Source organism: Lactuca saligna, chromosome 9, assembly GCF_052625555.1.
Source record: "Lactuca saligna cultivar CGN05327 chromosome 9, ASM5262555v1, whole genome shotgun sequence".
In the NCBI taxonomy this organism is placed as follows: Eukaryota; Viridiplantae; Streptophyta; class Magnoliopsida; order Asterales; family Asteraceae; genus Lactuca; species Lactuca saligna.
The window spans coordinates 16,687,973-16,701,497 of NC_136425.1; the positions used below are offsets into that span (position 1 = coordinate 16,687,973).

General features: G+C 35.2%; 2 protein-coding genes and 1 non-coding gene across 4 annotated transcripts; 1 reads left to right on the top strand and 2 right to left on the bottom strand.

The window, feature by feature from the left end:
• The first annotated feature begins 4,391 nt into the window (after positions 1-4,391).
• LOC145017790 (putative NOT transcription complex subunit VIP2) lies at positions 4,392-8,502 on the top strand. 2 transcript variants are annotated; one of them, XM_078975744.1, is made up of 13 exons: positions 4,392-4,545; positions 5,263-5,395; positions 5,481-5,592; positions 5,679-6,245; positions 6,308-6,517; positions 6,591-6,692; positions 6,769-6,863; positions 6,988-7,146; positions 7,209-7,616; positions 7,700-7,752; positions 7,833-7,874; positions 7,951-8,095; positions 8,168-8,502. In XM_078975744.1, exons 2-13 carry the CDS (start codon positions 5,375-5,377, stop codon positions 8,225-8,227), a joined length of 1,974 nt encoding a protein of 657 aa, XP_078831870.1. In that variant the 5' UTR covers positions 4,392-4,545; positions 5,263-5,374; the 3' UTR covers positions 8,228-8,502. The 2 variants fall into 2 exon arrangements, with proteins under 2 accessions (XP_078831870.1, XP_078831869.1); XM_078975743.1 differs by having other exon boundaries at positions 4,399-4,545; positions 5,257-5,395.
• LOC145018898 (small nucleolar RNA snoR35) lies at positions 5,509-5,592 on the bottom strand. Its single transcript, XR_013667259.1, has one exon. It is a non-coding gene; the product is annotated as a small nucleolar RNA snoR35 (small nucleolar RNA).
• Positions 8,503-8,564: 62 nt separating the features above from the next.
• On the bottom strand, positions 8,565-13,309 carry LOC145017789 (E3 UFM1-protein ligase-like protein). The gene is made up of 19 exons (XM_078975742.1): positions 13,017-13,309; positions 12,624-12,935; positions 12,161-12,427; positions 12,023-12,070; positions 11,870-11,935; positions 11,690-11,793; positions 11,484-11,577; positions 11,329-11,385; positions 10,849-11,239; positions 10,612-10,763; positions 10,399-10,533; positions 10,222-10,314; positions 10,069-10,134; positions 9,870-9,916; positions 9,462-9,525; positions 9,295-9,372; positions 9,136-9,198; positions 8,875-8,967; positions 8,565-8,782 (listed from the first exon to the last, which is right to left on the bottom strand). The coding sequence occupies exons 1-19, from the start codon at positions 13,188-13,190 to the stop codon at positions 8,669-8,671; spliced, it is 2,418 nt and encodes an 805-aa protein (XP_078831868.1). The 5' UTR covers positions 13,191-13,309; the 3' UTR covers positions 8,565-8,668.
• Positions 13,310-13,525: the final 216 nt, after the last annotated feature.

The following is a 13,525-nucleotide window of genomic DNA, read 5'->3' on the forward strand; positions in this document are numbered from 1 at the left end:
ACCCAAAAAGGCCATGCATACTCCCAAAATGAACAACCTTCTACCCTGGGCTTTAATGGACCGAAAACCCCTTAATAGACCAAGCCAAAACCGCAAACCCATGCAAGAGGCCATGAAGGCCGAAAGCCCTATGGGGTTTCGGCTAGGGCATGTGTAAAATAATAATAATAATAATAATAATAATAATAATAATAATAATAAGACTTGCCACCTTATTTTTGTCCCACGAATAACAAGGCTTTTGACCACCATGTATCTAGGCTACCTTCACATCAACCATCAAAATGTCAACTAACTCTCAAGTTCTCTCATCTTTTATCTCAAATTTTTTAGTTCCATATTCAAGGAAGGAGTTTCACTTCAAGAAAATCTTAGTCATTTGGTAAGAACTTCGTGTAGCCCTTGTAATTCCAAACATCTTTATGCTACAAACTTCTTGTTTACACACTTTTGTTGTGTGTTAAACTCTTAGAAACACTTGAAAATTTCGAAAATCTCTCCAAGCTCAAGACAAGGCTCAACAACTTCTTCTTCTTCTTCCTAACACACGAAATCAATGTGAGCTTCATACCCTCCCCCTCTTTTTGTGTTTTTCATACTTTTCGGGGGGAGGAGGATACAAGTCAAATCTCGTTTACCCTTTGGATAATTGCATGCATCTTAGATATGGGTTGAAAATGGAACAACTTCTTGAATAAAATGGTTCTTAACATGTGTTAAAATTTGGAAGTAAATGTTGATAACATCTTTATGATATAAAAAGTTTTGTGATCATGGTTATACACTAAAAAATGGCGAAAATATGAGTGTTGTGCTCAAACATGTTTAACTCTAGGACATATACATTTTCAACACTTATACTTACATAAATTTTTGAATATAATAAATTTCAAGGTTGTTATATGCATTCTTGTAATAATCGTGACTTATTTGAGTCACAACAAAATAAAATATTTTGTGTTATAAAACTTGCAAACTATATATGATGTGCTAAATAGATTACAAAACTTGCTTATTTTGCTAAAAATAATTTTTACTAATAAAATAGTCGTAACTATGTTGTCACAATTTTTGATGGCTTAGAACCTAAAGTATTATGCTATTTTCACAACATATATTACCAATAGACACGTGTCTCAACTTATAAAATGGATTTGTCTGAGGAGCTTAGTCAAATTTACAACACCTTCCATGTGTCTCAGCTTCGGAAGTGTGTGGTTGATGATTCATCGGTTATTCCTATGGATGATATTCAAATTGATGATCGCATGAACTATATTGATAGACCATGGGGGATTTTGGTTTAGAAGATGAAGGCCTTGTGCAACAAGATGGTGTATTTGGTCAAGGTTCAGTGGCAACATCGAAAGGGTTCCGAATGGACGTGGGAACCTGAGTCGGAGATGTGGGAGAATTACCCTGAGTTGTTCACAACAACAGACTTTGAGGACGAAGTATAGTTCAAGTGTGGGAGAATTGTAACATATTGATATTGAGGTATTTTTCATTTTAAACCATGAGTATGAGAATTTATTTCATTTTAGACCTTGGATGTTAATTAATTGCAAATTTAGACCAAAATTGCATTTTCAAGTGGGTAACGTTCCCCAGGAAAGCTGGTCGTAAGTTGCTAGAGTGAAAACCCTAATTTTAGGGTTTGGACCCTATTTAAACATCCTTAAGTCCCAAACCTACATTCTTTCGTCAGCCTCCAACCCACCTTCGTCCCCAAGCAAACCCTAATCCATTTTTAGAGCATTCTTGAGCTTTTGTGTGTGTTTTGGTAATCTTGAAGGATAGTAGAAGAAAAGAAGATCATATTGGAGGAGTTAGACTCTTTGGATCCAAAATAACAACATCATTTGGCATCATTTAGAGGTAAAAAGATTTGAGCATGATTAAGAGTTGTTTTGATCTTGTTTAGTTATGAAGTGTTGTTCTTTTGGTCCCATTTATGAGTATGGATTACTCTAATCCATATAAGCTGTCCTTTCAAATGTTTTGGAGCATCTAAAAGCATAAAAATGTAATCTTTGTTGCTAGTTTCCTTCCATGCTTGTTCTAGGTTGTCTTAATAGTTTAAGTACTCAGAGTTTTTGTGTTTGGGAACTTAATGGCCATGTAAGATCATAAAGTTGGAAACTTTTACGTTATTTTAAAGCTAGATCTAGAATATGGGCAAAAGACCTGAAGGATTAAGCTCTTAATAAGAAGGAAGATAACCCTGTTGCGAACATTGGGCATAGCCCAGGAACACTTATCGTTCGAGGTCAACCCTCACGTTTTCTGGTCAAGATCGTTTACGTCTAGCGCACAAGCTGAGTACACTGGGCATACTCAACTGTGTTGATAAAGTCTAACTTTTTGACTTTGACATGTTTTGACCAAGTTTAACCTAAGGGTATTTTGGGCGATAATTGAGACTAGTCATTATTTGATGAATAGGTTACCGTTTGAGCTAATACTCAGAGTTATGTCCTGTTCATCGATCTTTTTCAGATTGAGAGGTGAATTTCCCTCGTTATACTTGTGGGTCGAAGGCACCAAGGCCGTCCCATTGGATTGATATCCTGGTGTGTGTGTATATATATATATATATATATATATATATATATATATATATCGATTGATGTAACGTTGAGTATGTGGGAGATCATCATGATTATATGATGGATGTTGATATACATTAGGTTTGGTAGATCTGTAGAACTACATGTGATTTCTGTTTGTATAGTTATTTGTCTAATGAATATGCTTGTTATATGTTATATGTCGCCTTGTTATGTTGGGGTTGAGACCACTGCTTTGTGCTTTCGGTCAACAGACCGAGATAATCCAACCGGTAGGTTGTGGACCTAGTAATGACATGCAGGGCAATCCAATCGGGAGGTTGTGGATCCAACATGCATGATTGTATACGTGGTTGTACTGGGGGGGGGGGGGGAACTCACTAAGCTGTGGTTTACGGTTTCAGTTTATTGTTTTAAGCACTTCAGATGATAGTGGCAATGCGAAGGCGTGATCGTGCACATCCTTTGGTTTTTATGTTGTTTGGATTTTAGGATACCCTGATTACTAAAATACACTTTTGAAACAATGCTTTTGTAAACATTTATGGTTATGGGTTGTTTTTGAAAAGTTAAAATTTATTATGAATTTTTTGGATGTTACACGCTTCCTTCGGTCCCCCGTCGTTCATGGGCTTCGCTCCTAAATGACAGTCTACTTCAAATCTTGAATAAACTTAAACAAGTATGCACTTTGCACCTTTCGTACTTGTTTAATATTCATCAATATTGATTTTGGTCAACAAGTCAATCCATTACACTTAAATACAATTAGTGAAACAATTCACTAACACGTAATCCCCAAAATTTTGCCTCGAATAGTTGCAAACTGAAAACATCCTTGTAACTTTGTTTTGACTTTTCCTTGTTTTCCAAAACATAAGTAATGCTTTCCCTTTTCTTCTAACTTTCATTCCTGGTTGTTCAAAAAACAATAAAAACAACCCCATGCTTGGTAGAATGCTTCTTTAATGCCTAATATGTCCCCAAACCTTAAATAATAAACAACACTTTTGTTCCTGCGTTTATGACTTTCCAGATATGGTCCAAACTTACTTTCATTTTCTTAGAACTAGTATAAGACCCTGTTTATTTATACGATTTGTGAGATGGACCACAATGAAAAGAAACAACCTATTTTCGCTTGATTTTGTTCCAATGTTGTACGAATCGCGAGGACAAGACCTTTCTTTGAAATTTATGAGATGAACCATGAACACACTTAAATCAATTGATCTGAGATGTTTGATCCGAAATTCGTTTCGAATTGAAACGTTTGAATGAGAATCGTTTTGATGTGGAAATCGTTTATAGGATGTTTGATGAGGATTTCCTTAAAAACATTGATTTGAAAATCGTTTTGATCTAGATTTTCCTCATGTACGAGAATATGATCATAAAATTGATTTTGCCGGAAAAGATTACCGGAGATGTCAGACTAAACTACAATACCTAATACTTGATAATAATGATGTTTTTTTAAAATTTCAATGATAAATCATCTAGAAAAACTTCAATCACAAACGATACAAGAAAAAGTAAGTTACTTTTACAAATCATTAATTGATAAAATAATTAATAATCAATACTTAATTTAGTGAAAGAGATATGTTATTAGTTGATGTATATGCTTAATCATAAACTAATCAATAATAATCAATGCTTAATTTAGTGAAAGAGAGATCTTATTGCATATGCAATGGGAATAAAATAAAATAAAATGGAGCTAAATCCAAACCGGATCCTAACCAGCCCAACAAAGGGGGCTTTGTAATTTAACCAGGCCGTGTCCGTGTATGAGCATCGGCTTGCGTTTTCGGGTCGTTCCATATAATTGGATTCCCCACTTCTCTCTCTCTCTCTCTCTCTCTCTCTCTCTATTTGCGTCTTCAATTTCTTCTTATCACCTTCAAACTCGAACACATATTCACGCTTTGACATTTTTTGACAGATCCGTTCACCCTTTCTACTCTTGCAGGTAATCTTTCCCTCTTACACTCACACACACGCAGAGAGCACGCGTATGTATGTATATGTTTGCTTACACACAAGTTTCGAATCTCTACGGGTTAGGGTTTTTGAACTTCCCAAAATAGTTCAGATAATCCAGAACAGAATCGGATATTCGGTTGACGCTATCTGAATTTATGTATTTTTCATAAAACCAGAAGTTATCAGCGATTCGGTATGTCTAGCATGAAATTATATAGCCATGTGTAATGAGAGTGGAAGGTGTATTTCGGTTTTCGTTTTTTGGTTACTGTTATGCTATTTCTCTTGTAGAAGTTACAGAGCTTGGACTAATTCAATGATGTTGCAAGTTCTAACGAGGAAAATGAGATGTATTTAGGTTGAATTAGAGATGAATTTATTGAAATTTATGATGTGTTTTCTTTGAGTATGAGAGGCATACATTAAATGAAATGAGGTTCACTTATTAATATCACAGACAACTGTCCAAGACACTTGTTTCTACTAAATACTGGTGTTACACTCACATGTTCACAACATTTAGGCGACTATTAATAATATATAATTGATGGTGATTTAATGCAAGTATATGTGACATCGATAATTAGTTTAGATATCACTAGATTATATAACAAAAATCTTATATAATTGGTTAAGTAGATGTTAATGATCTCATTGATAACTTATGTTTTGATTTGGTTCTCAATCTTGCTCTTAGTTTCAGATAATAAGCTTTTAAGGCACAGATAAGAGCTTAAAATAGCAAACCATATTGAAGAAGAAAGCTCCACTTCATCAAAGAACACTTTCCTGCATGACATTTTGACATTTTTTCAATGTCAGGGTTGCTTAATAATGTACTCCATCTTCTTTACCTAAACCATTTATTATCTGTGTGATACTAATATATGTTATTTACTTAATTAGTTATTGTTTATGTAGTCATCTTTGAGCGGATCAGCTTCAAATCTTCAAGATAATTCAGCAGGGCGACAATTTTCCACTTCTTTCACTGCTCAATCTGGCGCACCTTCCCCTGTTTTCCAACACAGTGGTTAGTTATATAGTTCATGCATTTTACTATATAAACATTTGCATCCTTTCTTTTTGTAAATTTACATAGGAACACTCTTTTTGCAGGATCTATTCAAGGGCTTCATAACATACATGGTAGTTACAATGTTCCCAACATGCAAGGCACACTTGGATCAAGAAACTCAACAATGTCTAATGTCCCTTCAAGTGGGCTTCAACAACCAACTGGAAACCTTTCTAGTGGAAGATTTACATCAAATATTCCTGTAGCTCTTTCTCAAATATCTCATGGCAATTCACATGGTCATCCAGGGCTAGCTAATAGAGGTGGAATGGGGGTGGTTGGAGGCCCTGGCTATAGTAGCAGCACGAATGCAGTTGGTGGTTCCATCCCCGGAATCCTCCCTACCTCCGCCGCAATCGGAAACCGCAATTCCATTCCAGGGGTTGGTGGGGTTGGTGTGTCTCCTATGTTAGGCAGTTCCAGTCCTCGAATCACAAACTCAACTGGGAACATTGTTGGTGGGGGTAATATTGGAAGAACATTAAATTCTGGTGGGGGGTTATCGATTCCGGGTCTTTCCTCTCGCTTAAATCTGAACACAAATAGTGGGTCTGGAAATGTAAATGTTCAGGGTTCAAATAGATTAATGGGTGGGATGCTTCCACAAGGTACATATTGTATTTGTTATTAAAGATTAAAATGTATGAATTCTGATGATTTTGTGATGCAGCTTCACCACAGGTAATGTCCATGTTAGGAAATTCATATCATTCGGGGGGCCCGGGCCCACTTTCTCAAAATCATGTTCAGGGTGTGAACAGTCTTAACATGGGAATGTTGAATGATGTAAACAACAATGATGGTTCACCATTTGATATAAATGATTTCCCTCAGTTGAGTAGTCGCCCTAGTTCCTCCGGAGGTCCCCAAGGGCAAATAGGTAAATACTAAATAAAGTAACTTTTAATTTTTATGGTTGGGTATTTTTTGATTTGAAATTTGAAAAATTTCAGGTTCTTTAAGAAAACAAGGACTTGGGGTTAGTCCAATTGTACAGCAAAATCAAGAATTTAGCATACAGAATGAAGATTTTCCTGCTCTACCAGGATTTAAAGGTGATAACATTAACACTCTGTCATTATAAAATATGTTTATGTTAATTTTATTAACACTGTTTTAGATTTTGTACAGGTGGCAATGCTGATTATCCTATGGATTTGCACCAGAAGGAACAGCAACAGCTTCATGATACCAATGTTTCAATGATGCAGTCTCCACATTTCTCCGTGAGTTGATTTAAATATTTTCTCTTTTTTACCAAAATATAATATGCCCTTTACCTATCAATTTACTTTGCACATATATATATATATATATATATATATATATATATATATATATATATATCAGATGGGAAGGTCTTCGGGGTTCAACTTGGGAGGGGCATTTTCGTCACATCGTCCACAACAACAAAACAGCAATGTCTCATCTTTTGCATCCGCAAACAGTCAAGATCTACACCATTTGGATATGTTCCAACAAGGCTCACATACATCATATCACTCACAGGTATTAATGGTTGAGATAAGGGAATGGAAATTTACCATATTGACCTTGTGAACTTGTTTTAGGGAAGCGGGGTAGGTTTGAGACCGATGAATTCTCAGAATCCAATCTCTGGAATTGGGTCATATGAGCAACTAATGCAACACTATCCACCACAGCAACAGCAACAACAACAACGGAATCAGTCTCAATTCCGATTGCAATCGTATGGGGATCAAGGGGTTGTTAATAAGTCATTACAGGCTCCAGATCGATTCGGTTTGCTTGGGTTGTTGAGTGTAATTAGAATGAGTGATCCGGATTTGACTTCTCTTGCCCTTGGAATTGATTTGACAACTCTTGGGTTGAATTTGAATTCGGCTGAAAATCTTCACAGGACATTTGGGTCTCCATGGTCAGATGAACCGGTCAAAGGGGACCCCGATTTCATGGTGCCTCAGTGTTATTATGCTAAACAAGCACCCGTTTTGAATGTGAGTTTTAATTTTTTTTTTTTTTTTTAATTTAATTTGTTAGGATTTTATTAATTCAAATGGGTAACGTGTTGTTGTTGCAGCAACGGTATTTTTCAAAGTTTCAGTTGAACACATTGTTCTACATCTTTTACAGGTAGAATTCTAGAGCAGTCTGTTGTTTTTGTTTTGATTTATATTTTGAAAGTGATTTGATTGTTTTTATGATATTTGCAGCATGCCTCAAGATGAAGCCCAATTATATGCTGCAAATGAATTGTAAGTTGATTACAAACTCACATAATCCCTTTTGAAAATTTGAATGTGAAATTATATATATTTTGGGTGGGTGCAGGTACAACAGAGGGTGGTTTTATCACAGAGAGCACCGGTTATGGTTTATGAGGGCTGCAAACACAGACCCTCTTGTCAAGACAAACACATACGAGAGAGGTTCCTACATTTGTTTTGACCCAAACACATGGGAAACCATACGCAAGGTTGGTAGCTCTAGCTTATTATTTTATTTTTTTGAAAATTCATTTTTAATATGATGAAGTAAATGTGTGCAGGATAATTTTGTGATCTACTATGAGATGTTTGAAAAAAGACCGGCATTACCTCAACACTGACTTTTGATCGAGTATTTCAGTTTTACATGTAAAGTCGTTTGGATTTTAGGTAGTCAGTAAAAGTCAGTCAGATTCCATTTCTCTAGGGAGGGTTTTACTTTTAGGTTCAATTTGTCAAATATTATCATCATTTACATATAATAGTCATCAGGAAAACATTATTTTACTACATCTTTCATTGTTGGCAGATTTTCAAATATGAGACAAATTTTGGTTGGTGACCGGGATTGTAAAAGTATATACATTATCATTATGTATTGTATTTTTTTATCCTACTTTCATTTGTTAAAATTGTTTAAGTTTCAGTTCCCGTTCCCTAACCATGCATGTAAATAAATGACCACCATATAATTCATCTATTTTGCATTCATAATAAAAAGATTCCAACACAATATATTCTATTGAAAATGAAATTGTTGTGTCTCTATCTAGAAGCGGTATTTATTGGGAGGGGCGAGAGTTGGGGTTGGGGGAGACTAGGGCTTTCAATGCTGGCATTAACCGTTCCAAGAGCTCCTTTTTGGTTAAAGCTCTATCTGATGTACAATCTTCTTCCTAAAAAATAATAATTAATAAACATATACATAAGTAAGTCATCTGATTTTTTTTTTTTTCATAAATACACAAAGAAAGATGCAAGGACTTACATCGCCTGTTGACGCTGATATAAGGGTCAAAAGCGTGACTGTTGCACCATGGTACTCTTCCAAGGTTTTGTATGCTGAATCATCTAGTTTCTCCTGTCAGATTAATTTCTCTCAGTTTTTTACATAATTTTGATATCAACATGCAAATCATTTCATAAATAAGTTAAGTTTTGCCTCATTAACTAATAATGGTGTCACCATATTAATTTAGAGAGAGAGAGAGAGAGAGAGAGAGAGAGAGAGGTTCTATTTATAAGATACCTTTAATTTAGAGATTGCAACCGAAATGGTCCTCCCTGGTGCTTGAAGAGCTCTTCCAAAAAACTGTGTATATGGCCCCACAACACAAGACAAGACAAGACAAGAAAGTCAACAGATGAAAAATATGAGAAAATAATACAAAAACAGAAAAGAAGTAACCTGTATATAAAGTAGAGAAACGACTTTAGGCAGAATGGTGACTGGATCAGTTTCAGCAGAAACTTGAGTTGACAAATCCTGAAAACATTATTATTTATATTTTTATAGTGAATAAGTCAATAGTATAAGTGATGTTTCCTTTTTTAGCCCATAAAAAGGTAAGGTACCTTTCGATATGAATGGAGGAGACTTCTGTCCAACTTCTTGTCAAGCTTTTTCACACTCAACCCACTACACACACATTAAATTATTCAGTTTCATCACAATACCTTCAAAATAGGTTGCCCAACTATTACAACTGTCATTTCAATAACGCGTCTGGTCCCTAAAATTGAATTTCTGAATTTATAATTGAATGACAGTAAATTTTACATCAAATTTGGTATAAATGACACACCCAAATTGAAAGTTGGGGTGGCCTGTTTAAAACCTTAGGCGAACACTTTTCTTCTTATTATATCAATGAATTGTTTTTTTAATTAAAAAAAAAACAAATCTTTGGTTTAGGTTTAGGTTTAGTATAATAATAATAATAATAATTTTTATTTTGGATAATTAGTTTCCTTGCTACTTACCACTCATCTGCAAATGCTCTTAGTGTTGTCATATACGCTTCAACACGCTGTCACATAAACCATTGGACAAAACATCAGAATGTATAAATAAGGTACTAATTCATATTTTGTAATTGTTTCATTAAACTATTAAAATAAGTATATCATTCAAAATATACACATTGTTTTATTGGAATTTGGAAAGCATACAAAAAATTACCTTCCCTTCCAAAGCTTCAACAACTGCATTAGCCTTCACAGATAGAGGTCCCTCAAATTTCTTTGCCTATGATCATACAAAACCAAAAAAAAAAAAAAAATCTATTAATGTAATAAAAAAAAAAAAATAACACAATATAAAAATATCTAATACCAGAGCAATTCGATCCCCAGAGCTAAGTGAAACGGTTTCTGTGTTGTCAAAATCTTGAACATCAATTCCATTTTTCAATTTATTAAGCAGATCCTGATGTGAGAGCCATAATCATGTCAGTCTTTATATTTCAATTTCATTGATATGATAAAATTTAAGTTTTGTATATAATATTACCAAATTTAATAAGAGCATATCGACCATAGGGGCAGCTGTAGTTCTTAGTAAATGTTTGTGCAAAAGAACCGAAGTTGATGGGTTGTCTTCAAACAAATCTAGACCTTTCTCATATAATTGCATATTCAATGAAGACTGCAATTTAAAAAAGTTTCAGAGGCAATAAAAAAAAATTAAAATGAATTTACCATTCTATGTTTAAATGTAAGTTACCTCATCTAGTTTCTTTTGCAAATTATCAAGGACACGTTTGATTTTCTGTGCATTATCTGTTAAAGAAGCTTTTTTTCTCTCATTCCATGCATTGATCAGCATAGGTCGTAAATGATTAGCTAAGGGCACAACAACTGTCTCTGGATCAACACCTGAAATGATAAAAAGAAATAATAATAATAAATATAAATAAATAAATAAGTAAATAAGGAAGTTAAATAGGAAACAAGAACTCACCTTGATCTTCAAAGTCAGGTACAAGTCCATTTATCTTTTGGCATAGTTCTTCTTCTGAAAAGATACCAAGGGTATCCTCGTCTTTTTTGGCAATTGATTTTTGTTCTGACCCATGTGATGAAGATGCAGCTTTTCCTTTTCTGTGGTTCTTCTTTGATTTAGGAGGAATAGGTTCTTGATCATTATCTTGATTATAATCAGCTGTTTTGGTATTTGTGTTGGATTTGCCTTTTTTCTTCTTTGATCCTTTATCTGATGTTTGTTTGTAGGACCCACTTTCGCTAATCGTGTCATTGACTTCAGATGGAGTGCCATTTGTTTCTTGTCCTGATTTAGCAACATCAGTAAGACTAATGGTATCCAGATCTTTCTCCATTCGTTCATAAAGATCCTAAAAAAACAATTCACAAAGTGTTTTAAGTTTTAACTCACAATGCTGTAGTAGAAAGAAATGAAAGTAGGATACAAATGCAATAATACCTTGACGAATGTGGTGCTGAAAACATAAGAGTCTCCCAAAATGAGTGCTTTATTAGCCTGAAAAACAGACACAATGCTAATGGTTAATAAAAGATTAAGAATTGCATCAAGATTGTGAACAAAAATTGGAGCTTTTATAGGAGAAAGAGAAACACCTTAAGTGCTGACTGTATGGATGGACAAAGAGACAGCATCTTATGTGCATCCTGGGAAACAAAGGATGCTGGTAAAACTGAAAGGGAATCAATCCTGCAGTCAACAGAAAAGATATTTTGATTATTTAATTATTAGTAGAACATGATATTGGTTTAACCTTTGAGAATTATGAAGAGAGACATTAGAAGAAAAAGAGAATTATTACCAGCTGCTACGTTCAATGGCATCCTCCACAGCAGCATCCAGCATCTCAACAGTTGAAGGGTGAACAAATAAAGTAATCAAGGGTATACCTTCGGGATACCTGGACTACATTACATGCATGATCACACCATTGATTAGATAAATATTACAAAAAGCTTTACAACAAAGAGACTTGTAATACCTGAAGAAACTGAATTGGTTGTGTAATTCCAAGTTTATGCAGAGCATCGTAGCTGACAACAGAGTTCTGTAACACAAAGTACCACTTAGTTGATAATATATCACTGAAAAGAAGTGATGTAATTGCCTAATTAGGTTAACTATGACTTCATACCTGTGAAAAGAAAGAATCCACACATTCCCTTTGAGCAATGGCAAACACCTGAATGGTGTAATTACCTAATTAGGTTAGCAGATGATGATGATGACTCAAAATCTCAAACCAATGAAGGAAAAAGACACGGTTACTTACACTAGGTGTCCAATGAACTCCAGCACGAACTGATCCAAGAACTTGACCTTCCTTCACCAATCCATTAAACATTGATTGGAAAAATGAAGCTTCAACAGCCACACCACTTGCAGCATCCATTTCTTGTAGTAATAGCTGCAATGAGCCCCACAATACTGACAGGTTCATAGGGACAGTGATGCCTCTAGCAGCCCCTCGAACCATGGCATTCACACGTGCAACATATGCTGGTGTGTACAGCTGTCCACCTTCAAGTCTGCCTTTTATCTACATGCCATACATCGTAATCCTATCAAATTTGATATCATAAACATAGATTTGTTTATAAAGTTGACCTTTTCTTCATCTTCTTTTGTTTCATAAGCAAATTCTATTACCATAAGGGACTTAAGCAGTAGTACAATAGCAGACCTCTACAAAATTGTAAAGTTAATTCAAATGAAACTGAAATTTCCTGCATTACCCGGGATCCAAGTCGAGGCTCCAACACTGTCACGAGTAACTCCGAACCAACTTGCAACTGAGCAGCAATCTCAGCAAGCGCAATCTGACTGCATTCTTGAAGCCGATCATTAATCTCCTCACATACGTTATTCCAGTACCAATCCGATATTATTTCACCATTAATCAACATTAACGATGAATCGTTAGCTACAACAACTTGCGCTTGTTTCTCCACATGGTACAAATCAACACCGACAATATCAGCAAGATCAATCAACGAGACACGCCCTAATTTCTTTATCTCCGACACAATCTCAAGCCGTAGATGCTCCTAAAACACATTAAATCAAATGACAATAAGAAACTACAAGAAATGAATCAAAATTACACACAGGACAGCGATTATACGCACAGGAGTGATGTACTCCTTGCCGGATACAGTGTGTAGGAGATCGAAGTCGATGATATGGAGTTGCTGAAGCTTTTGTACTAATTCAACGACGTTACGTTCTGATAAACGAATGCTTGATTTCGCTTGTTGAGCGGATTCAAATTGTCGCTGTAGTTCGAGTAATTCTTCATCCATCTTTCCGATGACTGATCGCCGATCACTTCAAAGTGGTGAGGTTTTCGTGTTGCAAAGGGTTTATTAAGTAAGAGACAAAGATGCAGAGTCTCAAAGGTGGAATCTAAGCGAGATATAACAAAAAGACCGGTTTTAGACGAGTCCGTTAAAAGATTTGAAACCGGTCTTCGATAGACCGGATCGAAAAAATGATCATTCAAGATGGATCTAAAAAGACGAGAACCGATTCAAAACTGGCTCAATACGGGTTTCATAAAAGACCCAAAGCTAAAGTTTAACCGTCAAAATCGGGCCCATTATAAAGGGTCGGCGATTGGACGATGATTTAAGGTCCA